Source organism: Xenopus laevis, chromosome 9_10L (assembly GCF_017654675.1).
Source record: "Xenopus laevis strain J_2021 chromosome 9_10L, Xenopus_laevis_v10.1, whole genome shotgun sequence".
NCBI classification, from domain to species: Eukaryota; Metazoa; Chordata; class Amphibia; order Anura; family Pipidae; genus Xenopus; species Xenopus laevis.
Genome location: NC_054387.1, coordinates 12502619 through 12519026, shown reverse-complemented (window position 1 = coordinate 12519026; position 16408 = coordinate 12502619). Strand labels below are relative to the sequence as shown.

Here is a 16408-nt window from a genome sequence, read left to right as displayed (position 1 = left end):
TCTTAATCTAGGCAGTCAGTAATTTCAACGTTTCCTGTCCAGGTATCTGCCAGTTAAATTCCGCCAGTGCCGATTTAGGTTTAACGAATGGCCAAGAAAAACTCCCTGTGGAAATAAGAAACATGGCAGCAGCCTATTTTGCAAAGTACTTTGTATTGTTTTGATATCCATATAATAAAGCAATTTGTATGTTGCTTAACCACTACCTTACCCAATCAATGTCCTAAGTGGATTTATAGGTTGAAATCTTGGTAGGTCCCTTGTTGCCGACCTACAACCCTCCTATACTGTTACATCACCATTTGCATCAGAAAAAAAAAATCACCACACTTCAAAAGATTTATTGCTGGAACAAAAAAAAGTTCATTTTATTTTTTTTCCAATCAATAAAATTAAAGAACAAAAATTCGAATAAATTATTTAATTTTCATCTGCCTCCAGGTTTATGTTGTTCCCAAACTTGGCATACAGCTGGACTTTAAGGTCGGAGAGCACTTGATGGATGGATTCTACGCGCGACTGTAAACATTCGATTTCTTCCTCCATTTGTTTCTAGTGATGGTGAGAAGAGAAAGATTCAGATATAACCTACCCTGTTGCACCAGTTAATAAGTTGAGGGTTCATTTATAGAAAATTGTGTGCCTTGCACCGATCGATAAACCAATCTCGAGTTCCCTTGAATGTGCCGATTTTGGAAATATCTTGAATGTGTGCATCGCAATCGTGGTTGATCAAAGAGACTATGCTCAAACGTTTGTGGCAATCCTAGAATTCCTTGCGCCATTCCACTGAAGATGGCAGTTTCAAAAAAACGGAAATATTCAAGTTTTTGAGAAGCAAAAAATTGAATATCCAAATTCCGCAAGAAGAATATCCAGTTCCCATTTCTTTTAAAGGAGAAGGAAAAGCGCTCTTTTTATGGTGCCAAAAGTTAGGCACCCCAAGTGATTGTATTTACTTACCTGACACCCCAGACCGATGCCCTATCAGCAGAAAACGACACCGGCCCAGGGTTATTCCAGCGAGCACCACAATACGATCGGCTTCCGGGTTTTCCTTTCTACGCACAGGTGCGCATGTGTGGTAGAGCTCATTCTACTGCGCATGCGTCTGCCCCGGGAAATTTGAAGAAAGAAGACGATCGATTTGTTGTGAACCCGCCGGACTGGTGCAGTTTTCTCCTGATAGGAGCACTAGCCCGGAGTGTGACGTAAGTATATATAATCACTTGGGGTGCCTAACTTTTGGCACTCCAAGTAACGAGTGCTTTTCTTCTCCTTTAAAAGAAATGGGAACTGGATATTCTTCTTGCGGGATTTGGATATTCCATTATTTGCTTCGCAAAAACTTGAATATTTCCGTTTTTTGAAACTGCCATCTGCAGTGAGAAGGTGCAAGGAATTCTAGGATTGCCACAAATGTTTGAGCATAGTCTCTTTCATTAACCACAATTGGGATGCACCCATATTTCCAAAACTTTGGGCACCCCCAATTAAATATGCCTTTTAAGGTACCTCTGCAGGCCTCGGCTAGAGCGAGGAAACTTCTGGATCAATTTGAGTTTGTTATACAGGTATAGGACCGGTTATCCAGAATGCTCAGGACCTGGTATTTTCTGGATAAAGGATTTTGCTGTAATTTGGATCACCATATTTTAAGTCTACTAGAAAATCGTGTAAACATAAAATAGGCTGGTTTTACCTCCAATAAGGATTAATTATATCTTAGTTGGGATCAAGTACAGGTATGGAACCTGTTATCCAGAATGCTCGGAACCTGCATAATTTGGATCTTGATACCTTAAGTCTACTAGAAAATCATATAAACATTAAATAAACCCAATAAGCTGGATTGGCTTCCAATAAGGATTAATTATATCTTAGTTGGGATCAAGTACAAGCTACTGTTTTATTATTATAGAGAAAAAGGAAATTGTTTATAAAAATGTGGATTATTTGTATAAAACGGAGACTTTGGATAAAATGGGCCTTTCTTTAATTCAGAGCTTTCTGGCTAACGGATCCCATACCTGTATCATCAATTTCAGGATTGAGAAAACTGAAATCCCATGACATCAATTGGCAAATCGTTCATAAATCAAGGGGAAACTCGATGAGTTTGCATTAAACATGCATTTCTGTGCCTCTACATTTTTATAGTAACAGTTGGCTGGAATGTTCTAATGGCTACAAGCAGCGGTGATATCTGCTGTTTAAAGCGATTATTTCTAAAATCCAAACTGTTCCTGCACCTTTATTAATTTAAAGGGTGAAAGTCAACCTCTACAAACCAACAGAAGAAAAAAAAACAAGACCACGCAAGGGGTATTTGGTGCCTGAACTGTTTTGACCTTTCCCATATTAAATGAGGGGATTCTGGCTGCTCCACTTCTTACGGACCTTTGCAGCTTCCAGCATCTCCTGAGTCTCCTCCTGGGAGTGACTTATGAACACATCTCCAATCTGGTAGGGAACCAGCAGGGAATCTTCAAGCATCATTATCTCCTCGCAGGCGTCTTCCAGGTTCTGAAGCTGTTTCTATACGAGCCGGGGAGAAAAACAGAACAAAGCTTCTAACTCCGGGCCGGTTCCAATTATATTTGTTCTATAGACAGTTACACGGCGCCATTTTATTCAGTTGGACAATAAAGAAGCTGCTTCATGTACAGCGGCTCCATAGGGGACTCGTTTCACTTTCGAGGGTCAACAGAGAGAGAATAATAGGGGCAATGTTTATAGAACAAGAAAATCTGAGGTTTTTAGGAAAATATTTCCATTGAGCTGTTATTTTCTTTATCCTAGTATCGGCAAACCTTTCCTGTTTTGTTTTGGACTACAAAGATCAAATAGATCAAAATTAGAGTTTCGGCCAAATCCCGAATCCTTTGTGAAGGATTCACAGAATACCGAAGCGAATCCTAATTTGCAAATTAGGGAAAGTAGGAGGGAAAATAATTTTCTGACTTCCTTGTTTATGTGACGAAAAGCCGCGTGATTTTTTTTGGAATCGCCAGGCATTTAGATCGATACTGAAACAGATCGAATCCGGAACCAAATCTTGGATTAATCAAAAAATGAAGCAATGGCATGTAACGTTTTACTATTTCAATAGGGTTTCCATTTTGATATTAATAACCGTAACAATTTTTATGGATACGCTTACATGCCATATAAACAGGCCGTTCTATTTTCTCAAAACCCATCAGCGGGCATTAAAATCGGTTTCTGTTCTAGGCAGCTGTGCGCCAAATCCATTATCTCTTGATCCTGAAGAATGCAAAAGCCACCACAAAGACGCAGGCAAATACAAACCTTCATTTACATGAAAAAAAAAATCGCCAAAACTTGGTGATTTATCAATCTAAACAATTCTGAAAATGGGAAAAGTAATTTCAACAATTAAATCAGATTTTTTTAAGTTTTTTTTTTTAAGAGACAAATTTGGGAATTGGGTTTAACCCCTTCACTGCTAATGCTTTCCACACTTGTCGGACATTGCTTCTGCTTTACTTTAAATGATAAGAATGCCAGCGCTGCATCATACAGGACTTTCAGAAATCTCTGTACATTCCCAGGAATTCAAAGGCAGACAAAATAAACTATTTTCCCTTTGAATTTGTGTAATGGAAATATTACACATAACTATTTCCCCCTGCTATGTTCCCCTGACTTATATTAGAGGAGTTGTTCAGCTTTAAAGGGATACTGTCATGGGAAAAAAAAAAATTCAAAATGAATCAGTTAATAGTGCTGCTCCAGTAGAAATTGTGCACTGAAATCCATTTCTCAAAAGAGCAAACAGATTTTTTATATTCAATTTTGAAATCTGACATGGGGCTAGACATATTGTCAATTTCCCTGCTGCTCCAAGTCATGTGACTTGTGCTCTGATAAACTTCAATCACTCTTTACTGCTGTACTGCAAGTTGGAGTGATATCACCCCCTCCCTTCCCCCCCCCCCAGCAGCCAAACAAAAGAACAATGGGAAGGTAACCAGATAACAGCTCCCTAACACAAGATAACAGCTGCCTGGTAGATCTAAGAACAACACTCAATAGTAAAAACCCATGTCCCACTGAGACACATTCAGTTACATTGAGAAGGAAAAACAGCAGCCTGCCAGAAAGCATTTCTCTCCTAATGTGCAGGCACAAGTCACATGACCAGGGGCAGCTGGGAAATTGACAAAATGTCCAGCCCCATGTCAGATTTCAAAATTGAATATAAAAAAATATGCTTGCTCTTTTGAGAAATGTTTTCCGATGACAGGATCCCTTTAAGTTACTTTTAGTATGACATAGAGAGTGATATTCTGAGAGCATTTGTAATTGGTTGTAATTTTTTTATTATTTGTGGTTTTTAAGTTGTTAAGCTTTTTATTCTGCAGATCTCCAGTTTGCAATTTCAGCAATCTGATTGCTAGGGTTTAAATTACTAGGGATGCAACGAATCCACTTTTTTGGATTCAGCCGAACCCCCGAATCCTTCGTGAAAGATTTGGCTGAATACCGAACTAAATCCAAACCCTAATTTGCATATGCAAATCAGTGAGGGGCAGGGAAAAATAGAGCCGAACGAAGTGCGCGGCAAAAGTTTTTTTTGCTTCCTTGTTTTGTGACGAAAAGTCACATGATTTAAAGGATTCGCTTCGGCCAGGCACAAGGATTCGGCAGAATCCGAATCCTGGGCCGAATACTGGATTCGGTGCATCCCTGCTCAACCATGCATTGATTTGACTGAATAGAAAAATACTCGCCTCCATTGTTCCCTAAAAGGTGGACCATAGTCCTCTTGTTGTGTTACAATTTCCTTGCAAGAAGGTCGGAGGAGAAATAACAGAGCCGCCCACAACTCAGGGGAAACTCTACCCCCTGATTCCATGATGCAAAGCTTCTAAAAGGCTATAGAAGCAGCTATATGTACGACTGGCTGACCTCTGGCAAGGAAAAGGTGCTTTAAATGGGAAAACAATATCTGGAAACCACAATGAGCACAAAAGCACAGTAATTGTCATTTTATGCAATACAACTGCATTAACAATCATTACTGCCGCCATTCCTCGTTTATGGAGGGAACCCATTTCAGGCTAATTGGCCCTTCAGCGCCTTTACAAAGGGGACTGATGTAATTTAAGTGCAGAGCAGATGGATAAGTGGGACTGCGCTTTTATCCGCGCACGCATTTCAAGTTGCTATGGAACCGAGACATAAAATTATTGTTGGAAGTTGCCGTTTCTCGATGATGTTTCATTTCAATGTTAGTGCTGCTCAGTAAAGTAGCTACACATCGCGGGGCCCGGTTGCAGGCCGTACAGACCCCTCCAGAAATGATCTTTGCGGCATATTCGTGTGAACCACCAGCAGGTTCTGAGAGGGGTGCGGACCCTCCACCCCCTGTTAGTTCCACCACTGGTGTTGCGTGAATTCGTTCACCTGCAGTTCCCCTCTGTTTATAGACCTATGCCGACAAGCTGTGATGTCACAAAAGGGATGGGGGCGAGTCTATAAATTTAGGGGCCGAAAGTAGGGATGTACTAAATCCTTCGCGAAAAATTAGGCCGAATACCAAATCAAATCCTAATTTGCATATGCAAACATTTTTTACTTCTTTGTTTTGTGACAAAAAGTCACGCGATTTCCCTGCCCGCCACTAATTTGCATATGCAAAATATAGATTTGGTTCGGCCGGGCAGAAGGATTTGGCTGACTACGAATCCTGCTAAAAAAGGACGAATCCTGGTGGAATCCCAAACTGAATCCTGGATTCAGTGCATCTGTAGCCGGAAGTACTGGGTAGTGGGGAGAGCAGGAGTAAAGCTCATCCCAGACCTGTCCACAACCCGAAGATTTTGTGCAGGAGCCGACCCGAAACTGCCCGACCCACAGATCACTAGCTTGAATTTATTCTATATGACATTTACTTCCCTGTGAATTGCATATTGCTGCCTCCAGCAGGAAGGAAATGGTACTGCATGTCGCATAGTGATATGTGAACCAGAGTAACACAAGACATGGCGTTTCTGTTTATTAAAGGAGAACTAAACCCTAAAAATTAAAATGGCTAAGAATGCCATATTTCATATACTGAACTAATTGCACTAACCTAAAGTTTCAGCTTGTCAATAGCAGCAATGATCCAGGACTTCAAACTTGTCACAGGGGGTCACCATCTTGGAAAGTGTCTGTGACACTCACATGCTCAGTGGGCTCTGAGCAGCTGTTGAGAAGCTGAGCTTAGGGGTCGTCACTAATTATCCAGCAGAAAATGAGCTTCCCCTGTAATATAAGCCGATGCTACAGGTTTGCTGATTATTAAATTCTGATGCTAATTGCACTGGTTTCTGTGCTGCCATGTAGTAATTATCTGTCTTAATTACTAATCGGCCTTATATTGTGACATTTCTATTCTACGTGTACTGTATATTGTGAGTGGGTCCCTAAGCTCAGTAAGGGACAGCAGCACAGAGCATGTGCAGTGAATCAGCAGAAAAGAAGATGGGGAGCTACTGGGGCATCTTTGGAGACACAGATCTTGACTGCTAAAGGGCTGTGGTTGCATTGGGCTGGTACAGAAGCACAAAACATCATGTACAATATTTCTACCTACTTCTTTAGTTATCACTTCCCCTTTAACAAAAGCAAAACCTTTTCCTAGTAAACTTTGAAGTTCATTTGTTGCTTTACCTTTTTGACTTCGATTTCATCCTTCAGCTCCGTCGCTCGGTTTGTATTTCTCGCAAAGATGTTGATTTTCTGTTGGTCCTCTAAAGTGACGTTCACATCTTCCGCAACCTGGAACGCAAACAGGACAGGTTCTGATGCCGATGCATAAAGGCCTCTTATTCTCGTATCAGCAAATGTGAGGATCTGCTGGCCGTCAGTTTTATTGATCGTGGCCGTATTTGTAAAGACCATTCTAGTTATTTATAAAATGTTAAACGTTGCCCTTTAGCAAATTCAGCTGATTTAAGCGACGAGTTCGAGGGATTCTGGCTCATTAGGGAGTCTTCCTCAATAACAAGAATTCTAGTAATCATATTCATTTAGCGGCAGCAAATTATCGACATGTAACTGTCACCCACTGACCTCTCAGGACATCATTAAACAGCCAAATTGTTTCGGGTAATACTGTTCCATGTCTTTATCTGAATCAATTGGCTGTTTTCCCTATTTTTTTCCCCCATTGGGGATAATTAATTCAGGATTTGATTAGCAGCAAGTAAAACTATAGACTGTGTCAACCTTTTATAATATTAAAAATACATATACGGGAAGGCCATCCCCCATAAACTCCATTGTTATCAAATAATTACTACAGGTACTGGGCCTGTTATCCTGAATGCTCAGGACCTTGGGTTTTCCGGATAACAGATCTTTCCATGATTTGGATCTTCATACCTTAAGTCTTCAATAAAATCATATAAACATTAAATAAACCCAATAAGCCGGTTTTGCTTCCAATAAGGATTAATTATATCTTAGTTGGGATCAAGTACAAGCTACTGTTTTATTATTACACAGAAAAAGGAAATCATTTTTAAACATTTGGAGTATTTGAAAGTCTATGGGAGACGGCCTTTCGGTAATTTGGAGCTTTCTAGATACCGGGTTTCCAGATAAGGGGTCCCACACCTGTTATTATTCATTTTTAAAATGATTTCCTTTTTCTGTGTAATAATAAAACAGTAGCTTGTACTTCATCCCAACTCAGATATAATTAATCCTTATTGGAAGCAGAACTAGCCTATTGGGTTTATTTAATGTTTACATGATTTTCTAGTAGACTTATGGAGATCTAAATTAGGGAAAGATCTGGTACCCAGAAAAAACCAGGTCCTGAGCATTTTGGATAACAGGTTCCATACTTGTAAAATAAAATAATAATAAAAATAATGATTTTATTTTTGTAATTCATTGTTGGCATTTGAGTCAGGGCCATGGGATTATAGGAAAGAGATTCTTTGGGAGGATGTATTATTATTCAGAGCAGCCTGCACCCCTGTAGAGTTAATTTAATTTCCCAATGGCAGAAACATATACACAACCAAGGGACAATTATATCAGGAACTGGGATTCTGTCGGTGTACAGGAGATGGTGAGGGGCATGTGGTGAAATTGACATTAAAGGGATACTGTCATCGGAAAACATGTTTTTTTTCAAAACACATCAGTTAATAGTGCTACTCCAGCAGAATTCTACACTGAAATCCATTTCTCAAAAGAGCAAACAGATTTTTTTATATTCAATTTTGAAATCTGACATGGGGCTAGACATTTTGTCAATTTCCCAGCTGCCCCTGGTCATGTGACTTGTGCCTGTACTTTAGGAGAGAAATGCTTTCTGGCAGGCTGCTGTTTTTCCTTCTCAATGTAACTGAATGTGTCTCAGTGGGACATGGGTTTTTACTATTGAGTGCTGTTCTTAGATCTACCAGGCAGCTGTTATCTTGTGTTAGGGAGCTGCTATCTGGTTACCTTCCCATTGTTCTTTTGTTAGGCTGCTGGGGGGAAAAGGGAGGGGTGATATTACTCTAACTTGCAGTACAGCAGTAAAGAGTGACTGAAGTTTATCAGAGCACAAGTCACATGACTTGGGGCAGCTGGGAAATTGACAATATGTCTAGCCCCATGTCAGATTTTAAAATTGAATATAAAAAAATCTGTTTGCTCTTTTGAGAAATGGATTTCAGTGCAGCATTCTGCTGGAGCAGCACTATTAATAGATTCATTTTGATTCATTCTACTCCTTTCCTTTCAGTCCATTACTGGCTTTCAGCTCTGCTCAGTGCTTGAGATGTAATGAGCAGGGCCCTCTAGATGACTGCCAGAAAGTGATTAAAATGCAATTAGCAGGGTACCAGGCTTGCAAGGTCTCATATAATCGCTGCTATTTATAATCCCAACTCATTGCATGTCACCCAGTGCTATATTTGAGTTCCGGTGCTACCCTAGGCCACAGGCCTAAACATCCTGACCCCCAGCAAACTGTGCATGACATCACTTCCTCCTAGACACACGCTATTCTTCACCCCCACCCCAAGCTCCACTGGCAGACTAAGGAGTAACGAAAATAAGTTGGTGGAGGGCACTCCCAATATTCACAATAGAAAAAATACTTTTTTAAGATATATGAGGGGCAAATAACCCCAGGTAATCCCACAGTCAGTTGCCCAAAACAGTATATAGAAATGGAGAGGGTTGCACACTCAATGAGACTTAGTAGACAAAGGTGGTATTAAAAAAATGTTCTTTTATAGTAAATGGCAATTTTTTTTTATATCAAATACAACAGTATTAGCAGAAATATATACATACCACCAAGTAACAAGATCGAGGCAAAAAGAATTCCCCTTGACAAAGACTTTAGTGCCGAAACGTTTGGTTGTTCTCATTTTTGGCAAGTGTATCTGCTCCCTGTGGTTTGTCTCTTTTTGCCTTGATCTTGTTACTTGGTGGTATGTATATATTTCTGCTAATACTAATAATGTTGTATTTGATATACCAGCCTGTCTGATGTACAAAACCATCTCTGCTACTTGTGTCTCACACCCCGGTCTCCTTTTAGAGTGCAAGCTCTTTTTAACTTCTCTATCAGCCATTTCTATACAATCTATACGATTGCTGGACACATCCTCTTGTTGTACAGATCTGCTGAATGTATTTATATATCAGAATTATATATACTGGCTCTTTATCAATTGATAAATAAAGCTGCCAGCAAACACCACACCCCATTCACACAGCCCCACTATCAGGGGATCCATAGGAATAAGACATGACCCTTAGACAAACAATATCCCCATGTGTATAGTTATAAGCTTGTGGTTGAATTCTGATGTATAGAAAGCAGTAGAGTCTGCAGCACATGGCAGCCTGACACAATGCTCCTACAGGGATGGATGTGAGAGAGGTAAATCTAATAATATTCACCCCTAACATTCCTTCCCGACCCCACCGTAACCCTAGTCCCCTATATATCACACCCCATGACAGAAACTCCCTGTAACACCCCTAATTTCCCTCGGCCCGCCGCACAATGCAGCATTACCGCTTTCTTCATGGTGGCCGCCATCTTGGGATAGAACCAACTTCCGGGCGGGGGCGGTGCCACTCGACTTACTTTTACTTAATTAGGCTAACGGGGGAAAGATACAGTCCCATTCACAGAACCGTGGCGCATCCAGCCCTGAAATTCACGATCATTACAAAATAACCGAAGGTAACGAAGGGTATAGAGCCATCTGCATTTTATGTAATAAATGGTACGGTCCAAAGCGGAAATCAATGTTGTAGCTAGAACTGGAAGGAAACCAATGTTGGTTCTAAAAGGCCACTAGATGGTGCAAGAGGATGGGAGTGTAGTGCTTAGTGACAGTGATTAAATAGTGCTGCTGCTGGGAGTTGTAGTACTGACACAACTAAATATTGTGTAGCATCATAGTATATATTTTGTAATATCAAGTGGGGATTATATTAGCGAGCTGCATTCCTGATACACCCAGTAGTATGTTTAATATTGCCTTGTGCCTTTATATGGTCACAGAACAACCCCTCAGTGACTTCTAATATCCTTATAATTTACAGTAGGGGGTACATTATCCCTTATAATACATGAGTGATACTCAGAGTTCCCTGTATAACTCAGCCTGCAGCCTTGTGTCTTTATATGGTCACAGAACCCCTTTGTGGCTTCTTATATCCTTATCATTTACAATAGGGGGTACATTATCCCTAATGGCATTTTCAGCTTGGTTATAGGAATATAACATAAAATCTTGTGATAGTGAAGCAATACCGTGACTTCACTGTCCTAATAATTACCCCTTACCCTTCATCTTCTCTCAGTCAATCATTTCCCTCTGTTTATTAATTGCCTTTTCGAGTAGAAATACCCTGTACTTTCCAGGATAAGGGTGGGAGGGGGTTATTGTTTTCTGTCTCCTCGTCTACAAAATACAATTTATTATGTTCCCAGAAATCGTTCATGGAGAAGCAACTGACCTGTATATATGGGTAAATCACAAGGAAACCATAGGATGGAAATCACCTTTTATTCCGCATTTCTAACTTTAAATAATGATATGCCGAGGCAAGCAAAGCCCAGTTGAGTGCCAGCTGTTGGGTGCTACAGGAGCCTTACAGTAGGCTGACAGGATTCCCATTGAGCTGCTAACTGTATGATTAGTTAGTAGCCTTACAGTAGGAAAGCCGGAGCATTCTCCCTATGAACAGTATACAAATACAGCGAGGAGCTCAGGACACAATTAACAATTAATCATGTTTATCATATCCAGTTCCAGATTTAGTTGTCTAATATCTTACAGCAGCCGCAGACTAAACATTTTGTCGTTCTGCCAAAGACAAAACCTCTTTTTTAAATGCCTCTCCCCTCAGCCCCCCAAGTTGGAACCACATTGTGGTAAATAAAGTAGTAGCTCCAGATGAAAAGAAATCCACCCCCATGCACTGAAGTGATTCCTGGGAACCAGCTGAGAGATTTAGACAGAAACCGACATTGTTCTGCCTGTGAATTGGGTCAGAATGGTTCCGGCTAGATTCTTATTCCAAGAACATATTGAGCCCTTGTTCTTGATGAGTGCCAGCACCAGGGCCGAGTAGGAGGGAGGCTTCAGTGTAGGTGGGAGGATTTAGTGTAGGAGTACCAGGGGCCCCCCATTATTAGACCACTGATCACCTGGATAAACTGGGTAATGGGCTCTCTCAGCAAGTAGAATGGTGCCCAATGAAAAAATATGCCCTACACCCACCTTGTCTTAACCTTGATCCACCACTGCCATGAGCCATTATGTGAAAACCCCCATCGGTGGCTTGCAACTTACATCTTTGGTGTCTCTGGGGTCCCTCACTCAGGGCCACTAAACTGAGTTCTCCCTGTACCCCCCTGCAAAGCCCTTTGCCCTGGCATAAGGGTTGGTCTGGGATTTGCAAGGCCCACTGGGGCTGCTAGGATCCCAGGGGCCCCAACACCCCCTCTGAGGACCTCCAGCCCCTCCACAACCATGCATGTACCTTAATGTACTTTTTACAAGATCAGGGATGGGAGGACAGGCAGAAATTAGTGCTACGCAATATGTCCGCGCTATATAAATACATGTTAATAAAAATGGGCAGGGCAGAGTCGGATTGGGGGGCCCAGGGCTCACCGGGCCGGCAGCCTCAGGGGCCCGACACTCCTTCCCCCCAGGGCCCCTAGGGTTGCCACCTGTCTGGATTTCACCCGGATAGCTCGGTTTTTGGAAGGGCTACCCGGGTGAAAAGTTCCTGTTCCAAATAAGGACTTTGAAGTGAATGACATGGCGATCAGCTTATCGCTGATTGCCGCATCATCAGTCCCACCTCTGACGTCAAGCACCCGCCTCCCTACGTCACCCACCCCTGATGTCACCACCCTGCCCCCCAATGTCACAACCAACCCCCTGCTCATGTTCGTCCAAAAAAAGTGGCACCGCTACCAGCCCCCCAGCCGCATCCTCTCTGCCGCGTGTCAGCACGACCCGGTCAGGGAGGGAGGTAAGGAGAGGGAGTGCTGACCAAAAGAGCCGGGGTCCACCAGGTTTTTACCGGGTTCCCGCAAGCCCAGTTCAACTCTGGGTCTGCAGGGCCTACCGTTTTTTTTCTCACACGCTTACTTTACTATACACACATGCCTGTGGTTCAAGGCCTTCCCCTTATACCATTTTGTCTTATACTGTACATTATTGCACATTTATTGCCCCTGACTTACTTGCCTGTCGATCACAGCCCTTTCTGTGTGGCCCCACGGAAAATGGGCCAGATGTGATCACCCTGATTTCCCTTTCCAAAGGGACCCCTCTGCATATGGAGGGAGAATACCGAAAACAGACACTGATCCTCCCACTCCCAAGAATGGCCCAATTGCTTATATAAACCAAGTGCTTTGCTTGCAAGAAATCCCTGGCACCTGCACGGCTGATGGAATCTCCCAAAATAATTGTTATTCTCAAAGGAACCAAATTTGCCAAATGAGTTTCGGGAAAAGTCTGTTTTTTAAATGTATTTATTTACGTTTTATCAGCAAGTTCATTACTAGGGGAAACTTGATCAATTGCACAACAACAGGGGTTATCAACCCGTGAGCCAAACTCCTACACGTTCCCAGGCGCTTTCTAGTCTTCAGTCTGAGTTTCATTTTTTTCCATATGCGTAGGAAGGAGCCAAAACTGCCTCCAGTGGCCTCAGTCCCAGGAAGTAAGCACATTTCTGGCCAAAAAATGCTTAGTGCTTAGTACAGGGAATACCTATACTGCCATAGTTTTATGGTATCTCTCTCTGTACAGACTATGAGCAAACTTAGGGGGCTGTTCCTGCTGAATTGTGCTTAGTACAGGAGAATATCCAATTCTGCCATAGTTTTATGGTATCTCTATGTACAGACTATGAGCAAACTTAGGGAACTGTTCCTGCTGAATTGTGCTTAGTATAGCGGAATACCTATGTTGCCATAGTTTTATGGTATCTCTCTGTACAGACTATGAGCAAACTTAGAGACTGTTCCTGCTGAATTGTGCTGCGTACAGGGGAATACCTATGCTGCCTTAGTTTTATGGGATTTCTCTGTACAGAGTATGAGCAAACTTAGGGAACTGTTCCTGCTGAATTGTGCTTAGTATAGGGGAATACCTATGTTGCCATAGTTTCATGGTATCTCTCTGTACAGACTATGAGCAAATTTAGGGGGCTGTTCCTGCTGAATTGTGCTTAGTACAGGAGAATACCTATGCTTCTTTTGTATTGTTCTATGGTATCTCTCTGTACAGACTGCGAGCAAAGGAAAATACCTATGTGGGTATAGTTTCATATTAGTGTGTGCTTTATACACAGAACTACTGTACCTTGGCTTATTGGTTGGAGATACTATAGATTTTGCTGAACTACAGTTCCCAGCATGCTTTCCCAAGAACCAACTAATATGGGAAGCTGCTGTATTAATATAAGGATAAGCACTGGTGTCATATTCCCAGTACAGAGGACAGGATTAGGACATGTACAGAAGAAGTGCTGCAGGATCTTAGGTTTGGTTCCATATTTCCGTAGGGCTGTTCCCTCTGTACATTTAGCAGACAAGTGCCTATTATCTCATAAAACTTCATATGTCTTGTGGTTAAATAACAATTATTAGGGCACAGTCATTATCTATATCACACCCCTCATTTTTTGTTGCATTCAAGTAGGTACACATTTCCCGGAGGACAATCACAAATCGTTAAAGGTAAAGCTAAGGGAATGGGCTGCAGTTCTTCTCATTGATTGATCTGGGTGGATTCCTGTACTGCTTATCTCTAACAAACCTTATGCTAAATTAGTTTTCCTTTAAAGAGACTGTGCAGTGAGTGTGTTTGATCTGTTGGTTTCGCCTATACAGCCTGGTTGTTAGGACAGCAGGGCGCTAGCAACCCCATAATTTAGCAGCTAAGATAAAAAATAATAGCAGGCGCTCACAGGTTATTATAGAGCCTCGACTCTCACCTTAATATGAGGGTTCCAGCTATTGGATATGGTTTTTGGCAAAAGTTGGTTGGCGGCCACCCACTCTCCCAATTTTCTATGGGATAAGGGTAACTGTTAGTTCCATAATATTTTGCATATCCCACTCTCCGTGGCCCTGCATTCAGCTGAGGGTCCAAACATACAGGCTTGGAGTGAGATTTCCATTTTTGCATGAAGCAAAAAAAAGTCACCCTGTACTGCTGTTTTTGTTTATGAGTCAAGAACACAGACGTATAGACACGTCCAAGTCTGCCATAAATTACATTTACCTTTTACCCATAAAACTACCCTGCCAGGTCTTCTGTGCCAGAGGAGATCAAAATAGTGCCAAGCCAGCACCACCCTTTGTTTGCCCAAGGTGCAAATGTTACAGTCTGAGATTCTTCTCTTTCTTGTGTTAATACGAAGTTTTAAGGGCCATTACACTTCTACTGTTCTCTGTACAGACTATGAGCAAACTAAGGGGGCTGTTCCTGCTGAATTGTGCTTAGTACAGGGGAATACCTATGCTGCCATAGTTTTATGGGATCTCTCTGTACAGACTATGAGCAAACTTAGGGGACTGTTCCTGCTGAATTGTGCTTAATACAGGGGAATACCTATGCTGTCATAGTTTTATGGTATCTCTCTGTACAGACTATGAGCAATCTTAGGGGCTGTTCCTGCTGAATTGTGCTTAGTACAGAGGAATACCTATGCTGTCATAGTTTTATGGTATCTCTCTGTACAGACTATGAGCAAACTTAGGGGACTGTTCCTGCTGAATTGTGCTTAGTACAGAGGAATACCTATGCTGTCATAGTTTTATGGGATCTCTCTGTACAGACTATGAGCAATCTTAGGGGCTGTTCCTGCTGAATTGTGCTTAATACAGGGAATACCTATGCTGCCATAGTTTTATGGGATCTCGCTGTACAGACTATGAGCAAACTTAGGGGACTGTTCCTGCTGAATTGTGCTTAGTACAGGGGAATACCTATGCTGCCATAGTTTTATGGGATCTCTCTGTACAGACTATGAGCAAACTTAGGGGACTGTTCCTGCTGAATAGTGATGGGCGAATTTATTCGGCAGGCGCGAATTTGCACGATTCGCGGCAGGCGAATAAATTCGCGAAACGCCCGCGAAAATTCGCGGGAAAAATTCGCCGGCGTCAAAATTTTTTTTTAGAAAAAACAGACGCCGGCGTAAAAAACGGGCGCCGGCGTCAAAAAACGGGCGCCGGCGTCGAAAAAACAGGCGCCGGTGTCAAAAACGAGACCCCGGCGCCGTTTCGCGAATTTTTTGCCGTTTCGCGAACAAGCTATGAGCAAACTTAGGGGACTGTTCCTGCTGAATTGTGCTTAGTACAGGGGAATATCTATGCTGCCATAGTTTTATGGTATCTCTCTGTACAGACTATGAGCAAATTTAGGGGACTGTTCCTGCTGAATACCTATGCTGCCATAGTTTTATGTTCTCTCTCTGTACAGGCAACTTAGGTATGAAGTTGTATTGGTTTCTCTTTATGGTTCTATTAGGAGCCCAGGCCACATGGACCCGCTCACCTAAGTCTATCATTATTTTATTGCCTATTGCAACAGATGAATAGATAAAAGCAAGTGCTTGGAATAAGACATTTATTTTATTCCACTACAGAAAGTTTATAACTTCCCCTTAACTCTGTCACCTTCAGCCACATCACCCGTCACCTTCATCCTGTGACTCAGGAGAGAACCATTAATAAAATACATTGACTTTCTCACGAGAGACAGTCTGTTCAAGTGACTGCTGATGCCTTTTTTAGCACTCAGGGCTCTAATGGGAATGGAGGAAAGAGAAACAATTTCTGCTTTGTGCTCTTCATCTTTATCTTATAAAGGCTCAGATTCCCCCCAGC

The 16408-nt window shown here is 41.9% G+C and overlaps 2 protein-coding genes across 2 annotated transcripts in view; one reads left to right on the top strand and one right to left on the bottom strand.

Moving 5' to 3' along the window:
* Positions 1-325: 325 nt before the first annotated feature.
* pfdn4.L (prefoldin subunit 4 L homeolog) lies at positions 326-10192 on the bottom strand. Its single transcript, XM_018234946.2, has 4 exons — positions 10049-10192; positions 6685-6792; positions 2401-2538; positions 326-552 (listed from the first exon to the last, which is right to left on the bottom strand). Exons 1-4 carry the CDS (start codon positions 10070-10072, stop codon positions 421-423), a joined length of 402 nt encoding a protein of 133 aa, XP_018090435.1. The 5' UTR covers positions 10073-10192; the 3' UTR covers positions 326-420.
* Positions 10140-16408, top strand: part of cyp24a1.L (cytochrome P450 family 24 subfamily A member 1 L homeolog) — a 46262-nt gene continuing 39993 nt past the window's right edge. Inside the window, exon 1 of the mRNA XM_018234944.2 lies at positions 10140-10219. The gene's annotated coding sequence lies outside the window, so the exon portion shown is untranslated. The remainder of the gene's footprint in view (positions 10220-16408) is intronic.

Bases quoted from the DNA above. Each gene is read 5' to 3' on its own strand.
- pfdn4.L (XM_018234946.2), bottom strand. From the start codon at position 10,072: ATGGCGGCCACCATGAAGAAAGCG. The intron at 2,539-6,684 runs GTAAAGCAACAA...CGGCTCGTATAG, and splicing joins ATGAAATCGAAGTCAAAAAG to AAACAGCTTCAGAACCTGGA. The intron at 553-2,400 runs GTCCGTAAGAAG...CACCATCACTAG, and splicing joins AGATGCTGGAAGCTGCAAAG to AAACAAATGGAGGAAGAAAT.